This window comes from Ascaphus truei, chromosome 1, assembly GCF_040206685.1.
Source record: "Ascaphus truei isolate aAscTru1 chromosome 1, aAscTru1.hap1, whole genome shotgun sequence".
Lineage (NCBI taxonomy): Eukaryota > Metazoa > Chordata > Amphibia > Anura > Ascaphidae > Ascaphus > Ascaphus truei.
In genome coordinates this window covers 95,154,623-95,172,051 of record NC_134483.1, presented here as the reverse complement: position 1 = coordinate 95,172,051, position 17,429 = coordinate 95,154,623, and the positions used below count along the sequence as shown (strand labels likewise).

Sequence of the window (17,429 nt, the reverse complement as noted above, 5' to 3'; positions counted from 1 at the left end):
CTCCTCTATCCCCTCCCCTCTCTTCCCGTCTCCCCCCTCTCTGTTTGTCCCTGTTCATATCAATCCATTCCCCCCCACCCTTTACAGCTCCCCCCCTTTATAGCTTCATGCAGTGTGTGTGTGTTTGTGTGTGTGCGTCAGACAAAGTGTGTGTGCGTCAGACAAAGTGTGTGTGTGCGTCAGGCAGTGTGTGTGTGTGTGTGCGCGTTAGTGTGTGTGTGCGCGTCATTGAGTGTGTGTGTGTGTGCGTCATTGAGTGTGTGTGTGCATGACATGTCAGTGTGTGTGTGTGTGTGTGTGTGTGTGTGTGTGTGTGCGCGTTAGTCAGTGTGAGTACGTGTGCGTCAGTCAGTCAGTGTGTGTGCGTCGTCCAGTCAGTGTGTGTGTGCGCGTCAGTCAGTGTGTGTGTGTCAGTCAGTGTGTGTGTGTGTGTGTGACGCAGTCAGTGTGTGTGTCAGGCAGTCAGTGTGTGTGTCAGGTGTGTCAGGCAGTCAGTGTGTGTGTGTGTGGGGGAGTCAGTTTATGTGTGGAGGAAGGGGGACACGGGGAGGCTGTGTTTGTCCTGACTCTTCCCTCCCCCACACCCCACGCAGAGCTGCTGATTTTGGGGGGAGGGGGGTGTGCTACCCGGTCGCAGGTCCCCGGCCTGGCCTCACCGCTGGCTTCTTATTCCACCCCCCCCCCTCCCCCCCGACGCTCCCAGCGCTCTCAGTGGAGATGAGGCGGGCGGAAGGCGGCAGCGTGATGTCACAGGTGGCGTCGGCGTTAGTCCGGTCGCATGTCAGCGGGCGGGAGGCGGTGGCGTGAGTGCGACGAGCCAGAGTGCGGCTGGGTGGTGAGTGTGGCCGGTGGTGAGTGCGGCGCAGGGGTGAGAGGTGGGAGGCGGGTGCTGGCTTCTTGTTCCCCTTCCCCCCCGGTGTTCCCGGCGGAGAAGAGCCGAGTGGGCGGGTGGAAGGCGGCGGCGTGATGAGAGGCTGTGTCGGCGTGAGTGGGGTTAGTGCGTCGGTCGGCTTGAGTGAGTGCGGCGGGGTGGTGAGTGCGGCGCAGGGGTGAGAGGCGGGAGGTGGTGAGTGCGGGTCGGTCCAGAGGCGCACGCGGTGTGAGTGTGGTGTGACTGTCACGGCCTGCGTAGGCGTGGCCGTGACATCACCCCACCCCACAGGCCAATGAGCTGTGGGACTGACATACACACACAAACATTATTTGAGACTTATAGATATAGAAAAACCTTTTAACTGAACACAAATAATATTGGTACCCTGTACCACACAGTTATATAGACCCAAACCTGATACCAGCAGTGAGTGTCCCCAGAGTACATTGGGAAACGGACATTAAGGGATTGGTGCCCAATGTCAAGGCCCACCCAAAGTGTTGGAGATAGCGCTATCCCGTGGAGTGTTAATGCACTTGGTTAGGTACCTGCAGAATACCAAAGAGGATCCGTCTGATCCAACGTTGTCATCCGCAGTGGTCTCCGCGTTGGGTGAATTCCGGCATGGATAATATCACCTTACCGTCTTTACCGCGTAGCTGGTCTGGTCCCTGACCACAGGCAGCAGTCACCGCGTGGAGTCTTACTGGCGCTGCACCTGACTATAGGTAGCTATTGGGGAAAGGTCCCTGATTATGAGCCTTCCCTCTAGCAGCCACAAGCTACAGTGAGTTGGGGCCTAACTGGGGCCTAAAGGGGGAAGATCTGGCTTAGTCCAGGGGATCACTGCTCCCTGGACACTACCTGCTCCTCAGAAGTCCCTCTCCCGACTGGCGTGACTCCTCTAGCGCACCAAATGTATCCTTTCTCCTCTCCGTTAATCCTGCAGCCCTATTGGCTGTGCTGCATCTCGTGATAGCAGCCCCAGTGCCTTCTCGGGGCTGTAGTCCCCGCGGAGCCCTTCTACCTAATGGCCGCCGCAACTACTTCTCGTTCTGCACATACGCGGCTACACGCAAGATGGCGGTGCCCTGCAACAACCGCCGCCGGGAGCCCCCGGCGACTCGATCGCCAGACCACCCTGTGCTGCGCCGCCTGCATCTCCCCGGCACTCTGCAGAGGTATGCGGGGAGCCAAGGGACCGATGGGAGCCCAGAAAGAGAGACCTGGCCACATGTGCATCAAGTATAGATTCTCCATGCAACCAAAGCAATGCTTTTCAGCAATTAAAAGACAAATATACAGATTACTTTTTGACCTAAAAACATAGCAACAATAAAGTAAAAATAATTAAAAAAAAGAAATAAATATAAAAATGATCTTCAGTGATTAAAACACTCTGAGACATCGGAATTACTGATTCAGCCATATCATTTTCACTTGCCAAAGCATTCCTCTGGGAAAGAACTTTTGCAAAAAGCTATATATGAATTAACATCAGAAAATTCATTTGTGGTAGAGGGCAGAGACGTCAGAAGGTACAATGTCAGTAATAACTCGCCAATATATTTTATTTATGCAACATAGCATGTACACATTTTATCTGCTGAAGTCCAGAACCATCTGAGCATGTATATTTGTTAATTTGTCCATCACTTACCATTTAATGTTATACAACACAACAAACACTGCTCTCAAATTCTTTGATGATCTATGTAAAAAATTTGAATTGAACATAATATTGAAAGACGTAAAACATCGTTTTATATTCTTTTGTTTTGTTATCAATGGGAGTTTCCACGCGATAGTGCCTCAATGGGACATACACAATTAACAATGCAATAAAGTAAACGTGTGAAAGGCAGTTAATGCAGGTAGAGAAGGAGAGACAAAGACAGGAGGAAAGATAATTGTAGTCACTGTATAATTGTTATTGCCACTGGCTGAATCAGGCATTTATATCAGTCGTAAAACTAAGAGAGGAACATCAGTTTGGTAGAACAAGACATGAATAGGACATTGAAGTAGAACTGTACAGTATGTGTCTACTCATCAGGGCCACCAACAGAAATCATGGGGCCCAGGACAAATGAAAGGATCAGGGCTTCCCCCCCCCTCCAACCCATAGCGCACTGACCACGTAAAAAAAAAATTTAGCGCACAACTTTTACTTCAACCCCCAATACATATAAAAATACACCCCCACCCCCCCCAATACATATAAAAATACACCCCCACCCCCCCCAATACATATAAAAATACACCCCCAATACAAATAAAAATCAGACTAAGGCTGCACTTATAGTGCCCGCGACGGCGACGCAACGTCGCTCCGAAACAAAATAATTGACTCCGTTCCCAGCGCTTATAGTAAGCGCGACAGCAACGGAGCGACCAAAAATTTGGAAGCGGGTTAAATTTGATTTTTTACAGACTGTCGCCACGTGACTGTCTGTAAACCAATCAATGACCCTGTCGTTAGCGACGTCGCTGAAAGTTAAATTACAACTTTCGCTAGTGGCGACGGGTGACGTCATCGGTCGCGTCGCCGGCACTGTAAGCGCGGCCTTAACTTGTGGGTGGTCTCAGGTCAGGTCCAGTGGCTGCGGGGTGGGCCGTTGGCTTTTTAAGTGGGCGGTGGGCCGGTGGCTGCTACTGGGGGGGCCAGTGGCTGCGGCTCCTAATAGGGGAGCCGATGGCTACTAATAGGGGGGCGCCGCTGCGGGAGGGCCGGTGGCTGCGAAGGGGGTGCCGTTGCTACAGAGAGGGGTGGGGGGCATTAGGCCGGTGGCTGCAGGATGGCTGGGTGGGGGGACGGCCGCCAGGGTTGCCAGGTGGCATGTCCAAAAATACTGGACACAATACATTTAAAAAAAAAATATCCCCACGTCCTCCCAAAACATATAAAAATACCCCAACCCCCCCAATACATATAAGAAATACCCCCCAATACATATAAAAATACCCCAAACCCCCCAATACATATAAAAAATACCCCCCCAATACATATAAAAATACCCTAACCCCCCCAATACATATAAAAAATACCCCAACCCCCTCCCAATACATATAAAAACTACCCAACCCCTCCCAATACATATAAAAACTACCCCAACCGCCCCCCCCAATACATATAAAAACTACCCCAACCGCCCCCCCAATACATATAAAAACTACCCCAACCGCCCCCCCAATACATATAAAAACTACGCCAACCCCCGCACAATACATATAAAAACTACCCCAACCCCCCCATACATATAAAAAATACCCAAACCCCCCCAATACATATAAAAACTACCCCAACCCCCCCCCCCCCCAATACATATCAAAATCAGACTTACCTTGGGGATGGGGGTCGGTGAGCCGGTGGCTGCAGAGGGCCGGTTGTTGCAGGGGGCGGGGGGGGCGGTGGTTGTGGGGGTGGCTGCGGGGGGGGGGGGTGGTGGTGCTACTGTGGGGGGCAGGTGGCTGGCGGTACTGCGGGGGGGCGGCGGAAGCTGGTGGGACTGGCGAGACGCCCGGCGGTGATGCGGGGAGCCAGGCGGTACTGTGGTGGGGCCGGCCAAAGGAGGTTGGCGGCGCTGGGAGGGTGCGGTAGCTGGCAGGGGACCCAGCGGCAGGCGTTAATGCGGGGGGCCTGCGGTACTGCAGGGGGAGGGGCAGTAGCTGGCAGGACGCCCGGCAGCGATGTGGGGGGGCCCCGCGGTACTGCGGGGGGGGGGTGGCTGGGCGGTAGCTGGCGGGACGCCCGGCGGTGATGCAGGGGGGACAGCCGTGGGGGGTGGCGGTGCTGGAGGGTGGACGGCCGCAGGGGCTGGCAGGACTGCGAGGGGCCTGGCTGTACTGTGGTGGGGATGGTGCTGTGGGGGGGGGAGGGGACGGCCGCGGGGGCTAACGGGGCCCTGCGGCAGGGAACCGCAGTTGCCGCTGGCCCTGTCCCACTGCAGGCACCTGTTTGGCTCATGCGCGCGCCGGGCCTCCCTCTCATGCCGGCGCGCCGGAAGTTTATCCCAGCTGAATTTTTTTTTTTTTTTTTTAAATGGCCACGCAGGCGACCCACGGGGCCCAGGACACCAACACCGGCTGTCAGCCCCTGTTGGCGGCCCTGCTACTCATGAAGGTTGGAACAAGAAGTGATTGAAGGGACTGCCGCTTGCTTGAGAAAAAAGTTCAGGAACTCACCACTATAGAGATGAAAAAATCTTTAATGAGCAACATAAAATTGAGACAGAACTCCTCCTCCCACGCGTTTCAAGCCCACTATGGCACTTGACAAATATACTGGTGAGTTCCTGAACTTTTTTTCTCAAGCAAGCGGCAGTCCCTTCGATCACTTCTTGTTCCTGCTACACTATGGATCGACGGACGCCACCGGATCACTCATTGCGGCGGGAGGAGCAGATCAGTGGTGACGGGTAGAGAGCGCGCGGCTCCACACCACAGGCAATCAGAACGGAGATGGGAGTAAGGAGAAGCCATACAAGGGGTCACATAGCCTGGTGGGAACTTCTCGCCTCTCTGTAAGTACCCCGCTTCAGTTATTCCTTGCATTACCCCATTATGTGGTCTCCCCCCTCCCTGCTACTTACCTGATACACCGGACATTGCTATTATAATTATCACAACACAAGTTGCTAAAAACCACTCTGCTTTAGTAGCCGATATTCGGTTTCCTTCATTTACTCATGAAGGTTAGTGTAAATACTTTTATACAAGACCGTTACTTAACCTAGCGGGAATAAACAGGACAAGCGGCACTGTAATTCGCAAACACGCCAGCGGGTACAATAGCACGTTAGTCCTGCCCCTTTTTCGCACAGGGCTAATCCTTTTAAATTGTGTCTGCTCCTGCTGACGTGGTGTGTCCTTGCACCGTTCCAGCAGAAATGATAACGTCTGCTATATCTGTATATAATGAATGCAATATAGATATTCACTCATACATACTCCAAGCCATATAAATTATTTATAACACAGGTCTGGGAACATTAATTAAGGAGTAGGTATGCAGCCATCAGTTGGTTATGGAAGGCTAAGAAATTACAGGAACTGTGTTCCTTATAATAATTGGTGCAACATATCTTAAAGCTGCAGTTCAAGCAATATCCTACATGTGTTTTTTTTTTTTAATAAATCAGTTCTGTACTAAGAGAAAATACTTGTAGCATTTAAAACATTTTAAAAACAAAACTATTTTAAAGATATTTTAATGTATTCTAATGTAACAAGCATTTTTGTTCTGTAGCCCCTTTACCCCCACCCTAAGTGAGATTAGGGTTGCTACTCCATATTAGTGGTGGAGTGGTGCGCACCTGTGAGGTAACAGGAGGGCTGAATTGTTCCACGGTGGTGTGGGGAATCAACAGGACAGGCTTTCAGGGTTCTTCACTGGTGGTCAGCGCCTCCAGCCAGCATGGATCCTGTGTTTGCAGGATGGTCCATACTGACACTATGTTCTGGTCCAGTCAATAACCACAATGGATTATGGTGCAACTGGTTCTTTATTCAGTACAGCAGAAGTCAGACAGACTGCATAGCCCTCCTGTAGAGATAAGGCCTTGCAGACCCCATCCAGATTCTTATCTCTGGTAGTGCTCAGGATAACACCCACACACACACTCCCACTCCTCAGGTGGAGGGGACACAGACTGACCCACTTCTGGGAAAATGTAAGTATAAACCCAGAGGATGTGCTTGTAACCCTGCCCCATAACAGGGCAGGTCTGGATACTGATAGGTCATCACATACAACATGTGACCCAATCAGTATCCTTCCCTCAGGCTGACACTTTCTGGCTGTTGCTAGGCCCGCCCATGGATACATCAAATGTATCCAAGGCTGCAAAAGCACACAGGCCTTTCAGAAGGAATTAACCTATCCACTGCCTGCACCTAACAGGACTTACACTGGTAGGGCCCAGAAAAATAAGTAGCGGCCTGGAGGCTATGTAAATTGTTGCTATAGGAACTGTAGCAAAGTCAAACACCCTTCACTTTCTGAAACAGCATCACCATTTTGAGCCTTGCCCTCTCTAGCAGTGAACCACCTGAATCAAGTGCCTGCCTGGTCACATGATCTTCCCTCACAGAACTTTGGCTGTCAGTGCAGCAGAAGAGGATGCATTTAGTGAAACCCGAACCAAATCTTCAGCGATCGATTACAGGAGAACGGATCGATAAGCAATTTAGCTAATCACTTGTCAGTGTGTAGATTGTATTGACATATTTAATTAAAAAAAAAAAATTTAAATGGCAGCTTGAACACAATATTGTTTATAGTCCGATTCTTTTTTTTTTAAATGTCAATAGATATGAAGCAGTGGTCTCCAGAAATAATTTTAGATACGGCGGTACCTTTAGTTCCCGAGATACATAACTCTGAAGGTGATGCCGGTATCCAATAGGAAGCCGAAACACCATACAGTATTGGCTCCCGTGCCACGGGACATTTCAACCTCCATAGTCTTCACCCATTCAGGGCTGCTACCAGTATGACCTATGCAGGTAAGCATCTTGTGAAGCAGGGGTCCGCTGAGCTGAAATTAACACAGTTCAGCTCCAAAGACCCCTGCTACCTATTAAAAACAAACCATTTTTTTTCTTGTTTACATAAATGTGTGAGATAGCATTTAACACTCTATGATTATATTCTTATTGTACCTTCACTCTCTAAGGAAAACTACAAATAAATTATTGTAATACCTACGTATATATAAAATAACTTGGTTCCTTCTGTAGCATTGCAGTGAACACAGCACAACGGGTATAAACCATATGAGATTATAGTATACTTTTGATGGTAGAGTATAAGGATTATAAAGTAACCTCTTCAAGGTCACAAGTCACACATGACTCTTGAAGTTCACTGAAGTAAAGTTGAAAAGCTATTTAACAACTTATGAAAGATATTAAACATTACAGAACGCATCATATGACAATCGCTTTGATTATTTGGCAACTGTTGGTAACGATTGCTGCTTTAGCAGTCTTGTAAACAAAATGGGATAAAAACTACTCTTTGTGCAAGTATACCAATTGCTTTTTAGAATCCAGTGATCAAAATATTTTTTTGTGAACTTTTTTTCTTATACTTTCTCTCTGTATCTGTACCAGTACATCTACTTTTCAATCTCCTTCTTAGGCCGCGTTCATGGTTGCCATGTCGCTGCGTGCGTACTTCCGCAACTCTTACCTGATTTCCTATTGCAGTTCCTCAAGTGGCCGCGGCGCTGGCGCATAGACACTACTACATTTTGGCCCAACAAGTACATTTGAGATTTCGGGCTGCAGTCGTGTGCCGTCAGCGTCACGTGAGCTGGCTCAGCCAATGAGGGCGAACCAGCTTTGTGACGCATTTGCCACGCCCCCGATCACCTCCCCAATCTCCTGCAGCCTAGTGGACACATTGCTGGGGCTGCAGGAGTGCGCACAGTGGTACGCACAGTAGCGAGCACGCGCCGCCACCGTGAGCTCGGCCTTAATCATGCAGTCTCTCTGTAGCAGCAGTGAGGACCAAGGGTTGGTGTGGGGGAAAAAAAATCTCCTCACATGACTTCATCACCTGTTCTTCTGTTGACGCTCTGACGCTTGTCACCAAGAGGGGAATCTGCTAACAAATCCTAATGGTTAACTTGATTCGCCAGCTAACTGGTGACTGGGGCAGGTGATCATTTCACAGAAGTTTAAAACATCCATAAACGCAATATAGCAAATGTAGACCTGATAAACATGGATACATGTATAAAACCTTACAAATCCATTGTTGCACTTATGTAAGACCGAAAAATGTATATTCTCATAGAAATAATATTTTGATATTTCTAATAATGCACTGAGGCTCAGATTGACTAAAGAGTGTCCTGTTCTTTAAAGGTTTCGTAGATACCTTAGGGCATGACTGGTTTTATGGATACTTACCTTTTTGTGATAAATACTGCAAATTCCCCTCTCCAAATCAGGCAGTTTAGAGAGATATCCGCAAACTTGACTAAAAACGCTGGATTCTGATAGCAGGACCTCCGATACAGCATCAAGTCGAGCATTAATTTCACTGGAGAAGCAAAAGCAATCATAAGGTAAAATTATTTCATGAAAATACGTATTTTATATATCACAGACGAATACATGTTCCTTCTGTGTAATGGTTCTTAAATAAATTACCTTGTACATATTTATGTATACAGTATGTTTATTTATATAGCCACCCTGTATGAAGCCCAGTGAGGTATAACAATTAGTGCACCACATCACGTGTGGGACATCCCCATGACATGGGTGAAGAAATTGAAAGGGCAGTTGGCTGGACATATAGCACAAATGGACAAAGATGATGCTCAACTATCTTCCAAGACATTAAAAGACCAAGATGGCCATCAAGTAAGTAAGATGGGAGGAGGAAATCAGAACACTTGTTGGAACAATATTGAGACGAAAGGCTTGCAACCACATTACCTAGAAGATCATTGAGGAGGTCTCCACATAGACAAGAGCTGACGATGATGATGACACACACACAAAGTGTATCTATACAAATCCATTGTCTTGCTCCATTCAGGTTCTTACTCCTGTGTTTTCTGTTTCTTAAGGGCAGTATTACAAAACAATAGAGTACCCTCTCAAGTCTCAATATTCCCACCAGAGAAAAGGTTTGTAGTGATATGAGTGCTCCAGTGCCGGATCCGTAAATGTAAATACACTTGATATTACGTATAAGCAGAGGCACAGGGCATGAGGCCTGTGATATGTATTCAATAAAGATAACAATAGTGACTCTCAAAAAGTATAAGGTCCACGAAGAGACATATATACCCTGAATGTAAGAGTTAGTGGGTTAAAACCCACTCCTCAAAACCTCGTTGGGATAGTCCCAGGACCACTATTACAATAAGAGATCACTAGGTAATGTATAAAATGATGTACCTCTGTCCTGTGCCACCTTTTAGTTGAGCGTGCTGCCAGTAGTTTGATCAGGATAGACAAAAAAGGGGGGATATGGTGCACAGCCAAGAGAGTGGCTTAAGAGATGAAAATAAAAATATGGATTTATCAAGGATCACTTGATAAAGTGCAACGCGCACGAAATGCATAGGAGGGTTACTACACCTCTGTTTTTTTAATATGGGCCAATAAAGCAATATTTTTATATTCATCTCGTGACCCACTCTCTTGGCTGTGCAGCCATATCCCCCTTTTTTGTCAATATTCCCACTAGCCTGTCATCATCAACTCGGTCATCATATTTCACGTCCTCTCCATACCCATTGTAACTAGATGATTAATTACACACACACACACACACACACACACACACACACACACACACACACACACACACACACACACACACACACACACACACACACACACACACACACACACAGCTTGTAACTTTTCAACTGTTGGCCCAATAAAAGGTATCACACTACCTACTTCCTTACACTAATTGTAGGTGATGCAGAATTTAATTGCAAACTATTAGATGTATTCAAGCAGGAGAGAACAGTTCTCTGAGAAAGCATTTTAAATTGCAATGGAACAGTTACAGTTGTTGAGTGAGAGAGGAAAATGGCAGGTAATAATATTGTAAATTACAGGGTTTTGCCAGACCATGAACGTGAAGGCGAGAGAGAAGTTTGATGTAATGCCTAAACCATGTGCTTTGGTAACTGGATGTAATGTGTGGCTATTTGCTGTGAGGGAGAATAAGAATTGCCTTAGTTTGAGTAGAAATATGAGGTGCTCAGTTTTAAAGATATTACGTTTCAAATACCTTACAGCCTTTCATGATAATATCATGAGATATTATGTATTTGAATCTATCTGTGGCTTCAGGGTTTAATGAAGGTACAAGTTGGGTTTAATAATACAATATTTGGGTTTGTAACAGGTCAGGACTTTGCATGGGTCTGTTCTGAGCTCCAAAGGAACTTAATTTGGGGGCAGGGGGGAGGGGCAAAGGGGGGTAACTATCCTGTATGGCACACTAAAAGTGCCAGATGGGTTGTATGGTACTGATAGAGTCTCAAGATAAGAACATAAGTTTTGCCAGAGCTGGAAGTAAATTGTGGCTTTCCTGACACAAACATAAACAGCACACGGTTTATGAGGTTTTCAAAGCATCCCTGGAAGGGTGTGACTACCCTATACCATCCCAAAGATGTGAAATATGGAATCATGGACTTGACAGCGACGCTGAAGTATAACATTTTGATATTTGCATTCGTTTCAGGGAGACGACCGCAATGGGACCAGATATGGGATGTCTGGCAAATACTGGGGGACAGATATTAATTTGTCACTCAGGTCTACGGGCAAGATGTCATGCTTGTCTTGTCATGTCTGCAATGAGCGCCTGAATGTATTGATGTGACTCACGTGTGTGTAAGTATTAGTTAGGGGAAGTTATGAGTGCGGTCATATACGGAGACACAATCTAACGTCATTAGTAAAGGGGTTTTTTTTTCTCCGTCATAAAACTGTCGGTCTCGCAGCTTATTTACGACGGGGGTGGGCTTATGTTGTTTCAATGGGAAAGAGATAGGATATAAGTCTTAGCACGGATTATGAAAATCAGATTTCAACAGCTGTTCAGACAAAACACGTGAGTCTCAATTCTGCGCCAGTGACCTCTCTGGGAGAAAACCTTTGACCTAGGGTAATGTAAAGGGTTTTCTGTTTTACAACAAAAGACAGGGGTGCCCAATGCATTGACAAAACATATATGGTAATAAGTATAAAGTTTTCTGTTTTATCCTTTTATTTTGACAAACTGTTCTGCATTTATTGTAATTGTATGTTCTTGTAATCTCTTTTCTGTAATACAAGCACAGTATTTTTATATATTAATTAAAACATTTAATAAGTGATGCTTTCAGCCCTGAATTAACTGATTGCACACTCTGGAGAGAGTATTTACATTTTCTGACACATTTTGCTAAAACAAACTTTTGTGTGTCAAGTGCATATTTGTTTTTAATCATAAACAGGGACCCGAGACCCGGGCAGATTTATTAATATTACATCTTTTATTTCCATATCTTGGGTGGTGGAAGCATATAGATATGATTGCAATTGAGTAAGGGGTTAACATTGACTCATTGGAGGTACCCTTGCGGAGGAGAAAGGTGAGTTGGCTAGAGCAGCTGTGTGTATTAACCCTGGTTGCATATCGAAGCCACGTGCCCACTTGTACGCTATTTGTGTCAGGTGGTATCTGGGGACGGATTTAGGGGAGAAATTACACATTTGAGGTACCTTTGCAGAGGTGAAAAGTGGGGAAGCTTGTAAGCTGTGTATTAATCCTTGTCCCATAGGGGAGATATTGTCCATTTGAGGGCCCTTTGCCAAGGTGAAATGTGGGACAGCTTCGGGGTTGTGTATTAACTCTTGTCCCATATGAAGGTCACGTGCTCACAGGTCTGCCGTACGTGACACAGCCCAGTCACTTGAACAGACCATAAGGTGTTGTCCGGTGCTAATAAAAAGAGTTTTTAAAAGTTGAATAATAAGGTCCTCTAAAAGTTATCACAATTGGTAATGTACTGTGAGGGTTGGAGTGTGAGCAGAGCGGGCGTATAAGTTATGTTATACATTACATATACAGTAAGGTTCAGTATACCTCAAAGAATTCTCAAATTATTTATACTTTGAGTGTCTGAAGGACCATATGGTGCCTGAGTGCCACAGCCCCTCCGGCAGAGTGTGTTCACGTGACTGTGGCGGCCATTTTGAAGGACATGGAAGAGGAGAGGCCTTCTTTCTCTGTTTCCTCACTGGTAAGATCACATCTTGCACTCTATGGCAGGCCTGCACAACTCCAGTCCTTGAGGGCCACAAACATGACTGAGCCACTAATTGAGCCAGCTGTGCTGAAGTATGTATATCCTGAAAATCTGGCCTGTTTGCAGCCCTCGAAGACTGGAGTTGTGCAGGCTTGCTCTATGGGAACACAGGAGGCGATTGGACCCGGAAAAAAACAGCAGTTTTAGAATGACGTAGTCACTACATCATGAAGGACCCGGATTCCCAGTCCCCATGACATACACTACCGACACGTTTAATCCGAGCAGGGCTAGTTCCGCAAGCCGGGGGATGCCCCGGCTTGCTAGCCCCACTCCCTTGGCGTGCCGCGCGTCACCGATGCGCGGTCACGCGTCATCGGGTGTCAGCGCCCCCTGCACGCGCGTCCAGGGCTCCCCGAGGGAGCCCTGGTGTCCCGCGATGTGGGGGACGGCGGCAGGGGGTTCCGGAGGACCCGGCAGCGGGAGGGAGAGCGCCCCGATCGGAGGGCGCTCTTCCGCTGCTTTGGCGCGCGCCCGGCACCCTCCGGCGCGCACCAGGTTACTGCTGCGGCCGAGAATGGGCAAATGCTCGAATAAACTCGGCCGCAGCAGTAGTGACTACGTCCTGGGGGCATTCAAATGGTTAATATTATATATAACTTGAAGGAAATAGCAACTTATTAACTTTTACACAGGAAGCACATGAAAACTTACTATAAGGTTGACTGAATCCTTTTAAGGAAGCCAATAACATTGATAAGTTACTTAGAAAAAACTATTTGCCACTAGGTGGGACGGCTCTTTTAAAATGACAACGATCACATGACAACTAATTGATATTTTTAAATAGAATTCTAAAAATATTCATTTGAATTCTCACAGCTCAGAGAAGTCAGAACCTGCAATATGTATTTAGAATGGAACCCATCAATTTGTTCCTTGATCCCTTAATGATCCTCTCCAGGGGGAATCCATAAAAGTACAAACAAAACATAGATAGGTACCAAACTAAGAAAGAACAATATCTATTGACAAGGTCAAAATTGTTTATTAACCCAGGGGAAATTAAGATTGTGGACTGCGAGTTGTGATTTAGGACAAGCAGAAGAGTATAATAATTGTTTAGAATTTAAATGATTACAGATTAGCAAACAAAACAAATACAGCTATTTCACTTACTGTGGGTACGTCCTGTAAAATAAAAAATGCAGATCGCCCCATTAATTATAGTATATACAAAGAACATGGAACGGAACATTGCATCGATATATATATATATATATCAAATAAAAAGATCACTTGTGAGCACATTCACATGTCTTAGGCAGGTCTGCAACCCTGCCTTTCACCATTATCCCCAGCATACAGTGCTTCCACTGCAGCAAGGGATTCTGGGAAATGACATGCAAATGAGCACACAATGTGTCACCTTTTGTCTGAATAAATGAGTTCTTCAGTATTAGGTGATACCTTTTTTATTTGGACTAACAATTTATGTCATAGGACAAGCTTTCGAGAGTTTTCCTCTCTTCCTCAGGTCAGCAATACTGGTATACAATGGTTTCTACAACTTAGACAGGGATTTGGAAAAGGAAGAATAAAGAACAGAGAGGCACTGGAAGGGTTTTAAAACAGAGATAAGGAAGGTGAGAATTAGGGATGGGGGGCTGCACATCCACATTAGCACAGAGGGGGAAGATGATGCTGGGGGGGGGGAGTGGGAAGGTGTAGGATGGCACTATGGCAGGGAGACAGGGAGGACCATTTCAACAAATTATGATAGTGTGTGAGAAATCCCATGTCTGCATTAAGTCCACTTGTTTTGGTGTCAAAGAGTCTTATCATTCTGAGCTCAAATGTTTTCCGTTCTTGGATGCGTTTGAACATTCCATTGAGGATTTAGATTTTTAAATCATTTGTGGAATGATCTGGTAGTGAGAAATGATGTCCCAGTGGTGAGCAGTATCTTCCTTCTTCATGGTGGAGTATAGAGTGTCTGTGCATATTCATTCTTCCTTGAAGTTTTTGGCTGGTTTCCCCAATGTAGCATCCTTGGTCACATTTATCGCATTGAATCATATAAACCACGTTCCTGGATGTGCAGCTGTATGATCCTTTAACATTGAGTGTTCCATTGTTGTGACTGGCTGTGGGATCTTAGCATATATGTTTGCAGAGTTTGCAACGTGTGTTGTTGCACGGTTTTGTGCCATTATCAGGGTCTTTAAGTTCGTTGTGAAGTTTTATGTTGACTATTTTCTGTTTGAGGTTTGGTGGTTGCCGGAACGCAAGAATGGGCGGTTTGGGAAAGATTTCTTTTAATGTCTAAACAATAAAAAATAATTCAGCTTCATATAAAGAAATGTGGCAGAAAAACATCTATTCACCCCCAGTATCCTAGCCCCATTCCTAATAATTTCATAATCACTTCGTGGCATTTTGTGATCAGCCATAAAAAAGGTACTTCAACTACAAATGTATACAGTATTATAAAGATATATTAATTTGAACATTATTCTATTTTGAGGGATAAGGTTGATTACTTTATTCATAAAGTAAACTGAAGTTTCTCAAGCTTAGAAAAGCAACATTTTAATAATACTTTATATGTACCCGTGATGATAATTAACAACAGTTTCACTACGCTCAATGCAAGTTTAAGTGTTCAGTTTATTAGATTCATTTCTTCTAAACAATAACTATTATAAGGAGCAGAGAAAGACAAATGGTCTCCCCTCCCCGCAATTACACATGCTGCAGTGTCAACTGTTATATAAGCTGTCAGAACAGAAAATCTACTTGTAATAAGCCGTATATTTAAGAAAAGACGCATCTTTCCCAGAAGCGACCGGCAGCAGGGCCTGGCCAGAGGTCGGGAGAAATTTGCAGCGCCGGCCGGGTTCCCCCAGCCAGCGGACCCCCACAGACACCGGGCCTGGCCTGACCCAAGGTAAGTCTGTATTTGTATATGGATTGGATGGTATTTTTATATGTATTGCAGGGCTTGGGGGTATTTTTATATGTATTGGGGGGCTTGGGGGTATTTTTATATGTATGGATTACCCCTGATCCGTGTGTAAAGGTCCTGGAGTGGCAGCCCTTGGACCCAACTTTCGTGTATGCATCACTGAGACTGTGTATAAATTATGCGACAATTCAGTATTTTCTGTGTTTTGCCTTTCCAGGGGTGCTGGACAGCAGAGCTTGCGAGGCTGTGAGTTTGAGGCGGGTTTTGCAGAGAAACTTCAATCAGATTGTTCCTATTAAGCAGGGTTCCCGAGTTATGAGATACCCCAAAGATGTACCCGGGAATAAGGTAAGATTCTCTAGCACATTGAAGCACAGTGCTCTGGCAAAATCCTACCCTGGAAACGTTCTTACGACTCACTGCCAGGGTTCCCTGCTTCAGCACAAACAGGAAAAGTAAAGAGGGCATGGGGGATCATGGTATCCTCAAAACGGTCCAGGGGTCACTAGCATATGGTGGCATGCCCAGACCATGCCCAAGTCACACTGACCCTGGTATAGGGGTTCAGTGGGTACTCCAGCTATGTCGGAAAGCTGCAAGGGTTTTTATTGTGTGGGTACAGTTAAAGTCATGGTTGTGCAGTGTGCCAGGGATAAGGCTGGTAAGAATAGGGAACACATTCTTATTCTATATCTGACACCGGACCAGAAGACTTATACCAGTTAAAACACAGAGACACATAAGCAGAGAGAATTTTATTACAGGTTTTATTTAATAAATGTGAATGCTTGTAACATTATATATGTGGCTGTGGGATTCCAAGTCCGTGGTTCCGAGAGACCAGATGGCTACCAAGCTTGGCGCCACTGAGTCTACTCGAGACCCAGAGTTGAAAGCCTCAGGGATACCAAAGTGTTAGAACAGGAGTTTTACAGGACTAGTAGGAGGAGTTATACCAAGTACCTCCATCCTGGGCTAACAAAGGGTTATCCGGCAACCATTTGCCCTTCTCTAGACTCTGCAGAGCCTGGACAGCGGGTGGGCTCGATATGCTAAGAGGCAGAGGTGCCAGGTTGGCGCATGCCCCTTAGAATCCAAATCGGTACCCACCCGGCTTCAGAATACTGGCAAAATCGGTGATAGGCTGTCAGGAGAATTCCCACGCCCTGATTGGTTGTAGTGGTTTCTGAATGGGACTCTAAAACCTATAAGAAACCTTGCAGCCAATCAGGACCTCAGATTCCAAGCGCCAAACCATCAGCGGCAAATTCAAAGATGCTCTTTAAGAAATAGACGTGAGCCGGCTTCAAAGATTTTGACTCAAGAAATGTTCTAAGTCCCGCTTTTTGAGGACGTAGCAGTTGCGGCTGGGATTGCATGCCGAATTGCGTTCCAGGACTTTCACGAGCACCTCCAGGTCATTGAAAATGGCTCCTACAGAGGTCGTTTGTTAACTTCTCATTTTAAGGAAGATTTATTTTGTTAGCCCCGTTCCCAGTAAGTGTGTTTCCAGTGTAAATTGTGTTACTTTGTGTGTATGTCAAATGCTGGAATAAATTACAATTTATTTTACTGCTGTGTCTTGCTCAATCAAATGATCCCGGTAGGAAAAGGTGTTAATAACCCTGGTCTCCTGTGACAGTGTTATACTGTATGTATTGGTTTTTTTTTTATATATGTATTGGGTAGATAGGATTTTTGTATGGATTTTTTGTATGGGGATTTTTTTTTTGTATGTATTTGGGGGTGGGAAGTTTTTTGCATTGGGGAGTGGGAAGTTTATTGGAATATATCTTGTGGGGGG

At 45.9% G+C, this 17,429-nt stretch overlaps 1 protein-coding gene across 4 annotated transcripts in view; it reads right to left on the bottom strand.

Annotated features, from left to right (window-relative positions):
* MSH3 (mutS homolog 3) overlaps positions 1-17,429 on the bottom strand; it is a 239,535-nt gene that overhangs the window by 95,966 nt on the left and 126,140 nt on the right. For all 4 annotated transcript variants that reach the window (XM_075592324.1, XM_075592301.1, XM_075592316.1 and 1 more), the window contains one exon: positions 8,795-8,927. In XM_075592324.1, coding sequence (XP_075448439.1) covers positions 8,795-8,927 — 133 coding nt within the window. The remainder of the gene's footprint in view (positions 1-8,794; positions 8,928-17,429) is intronic.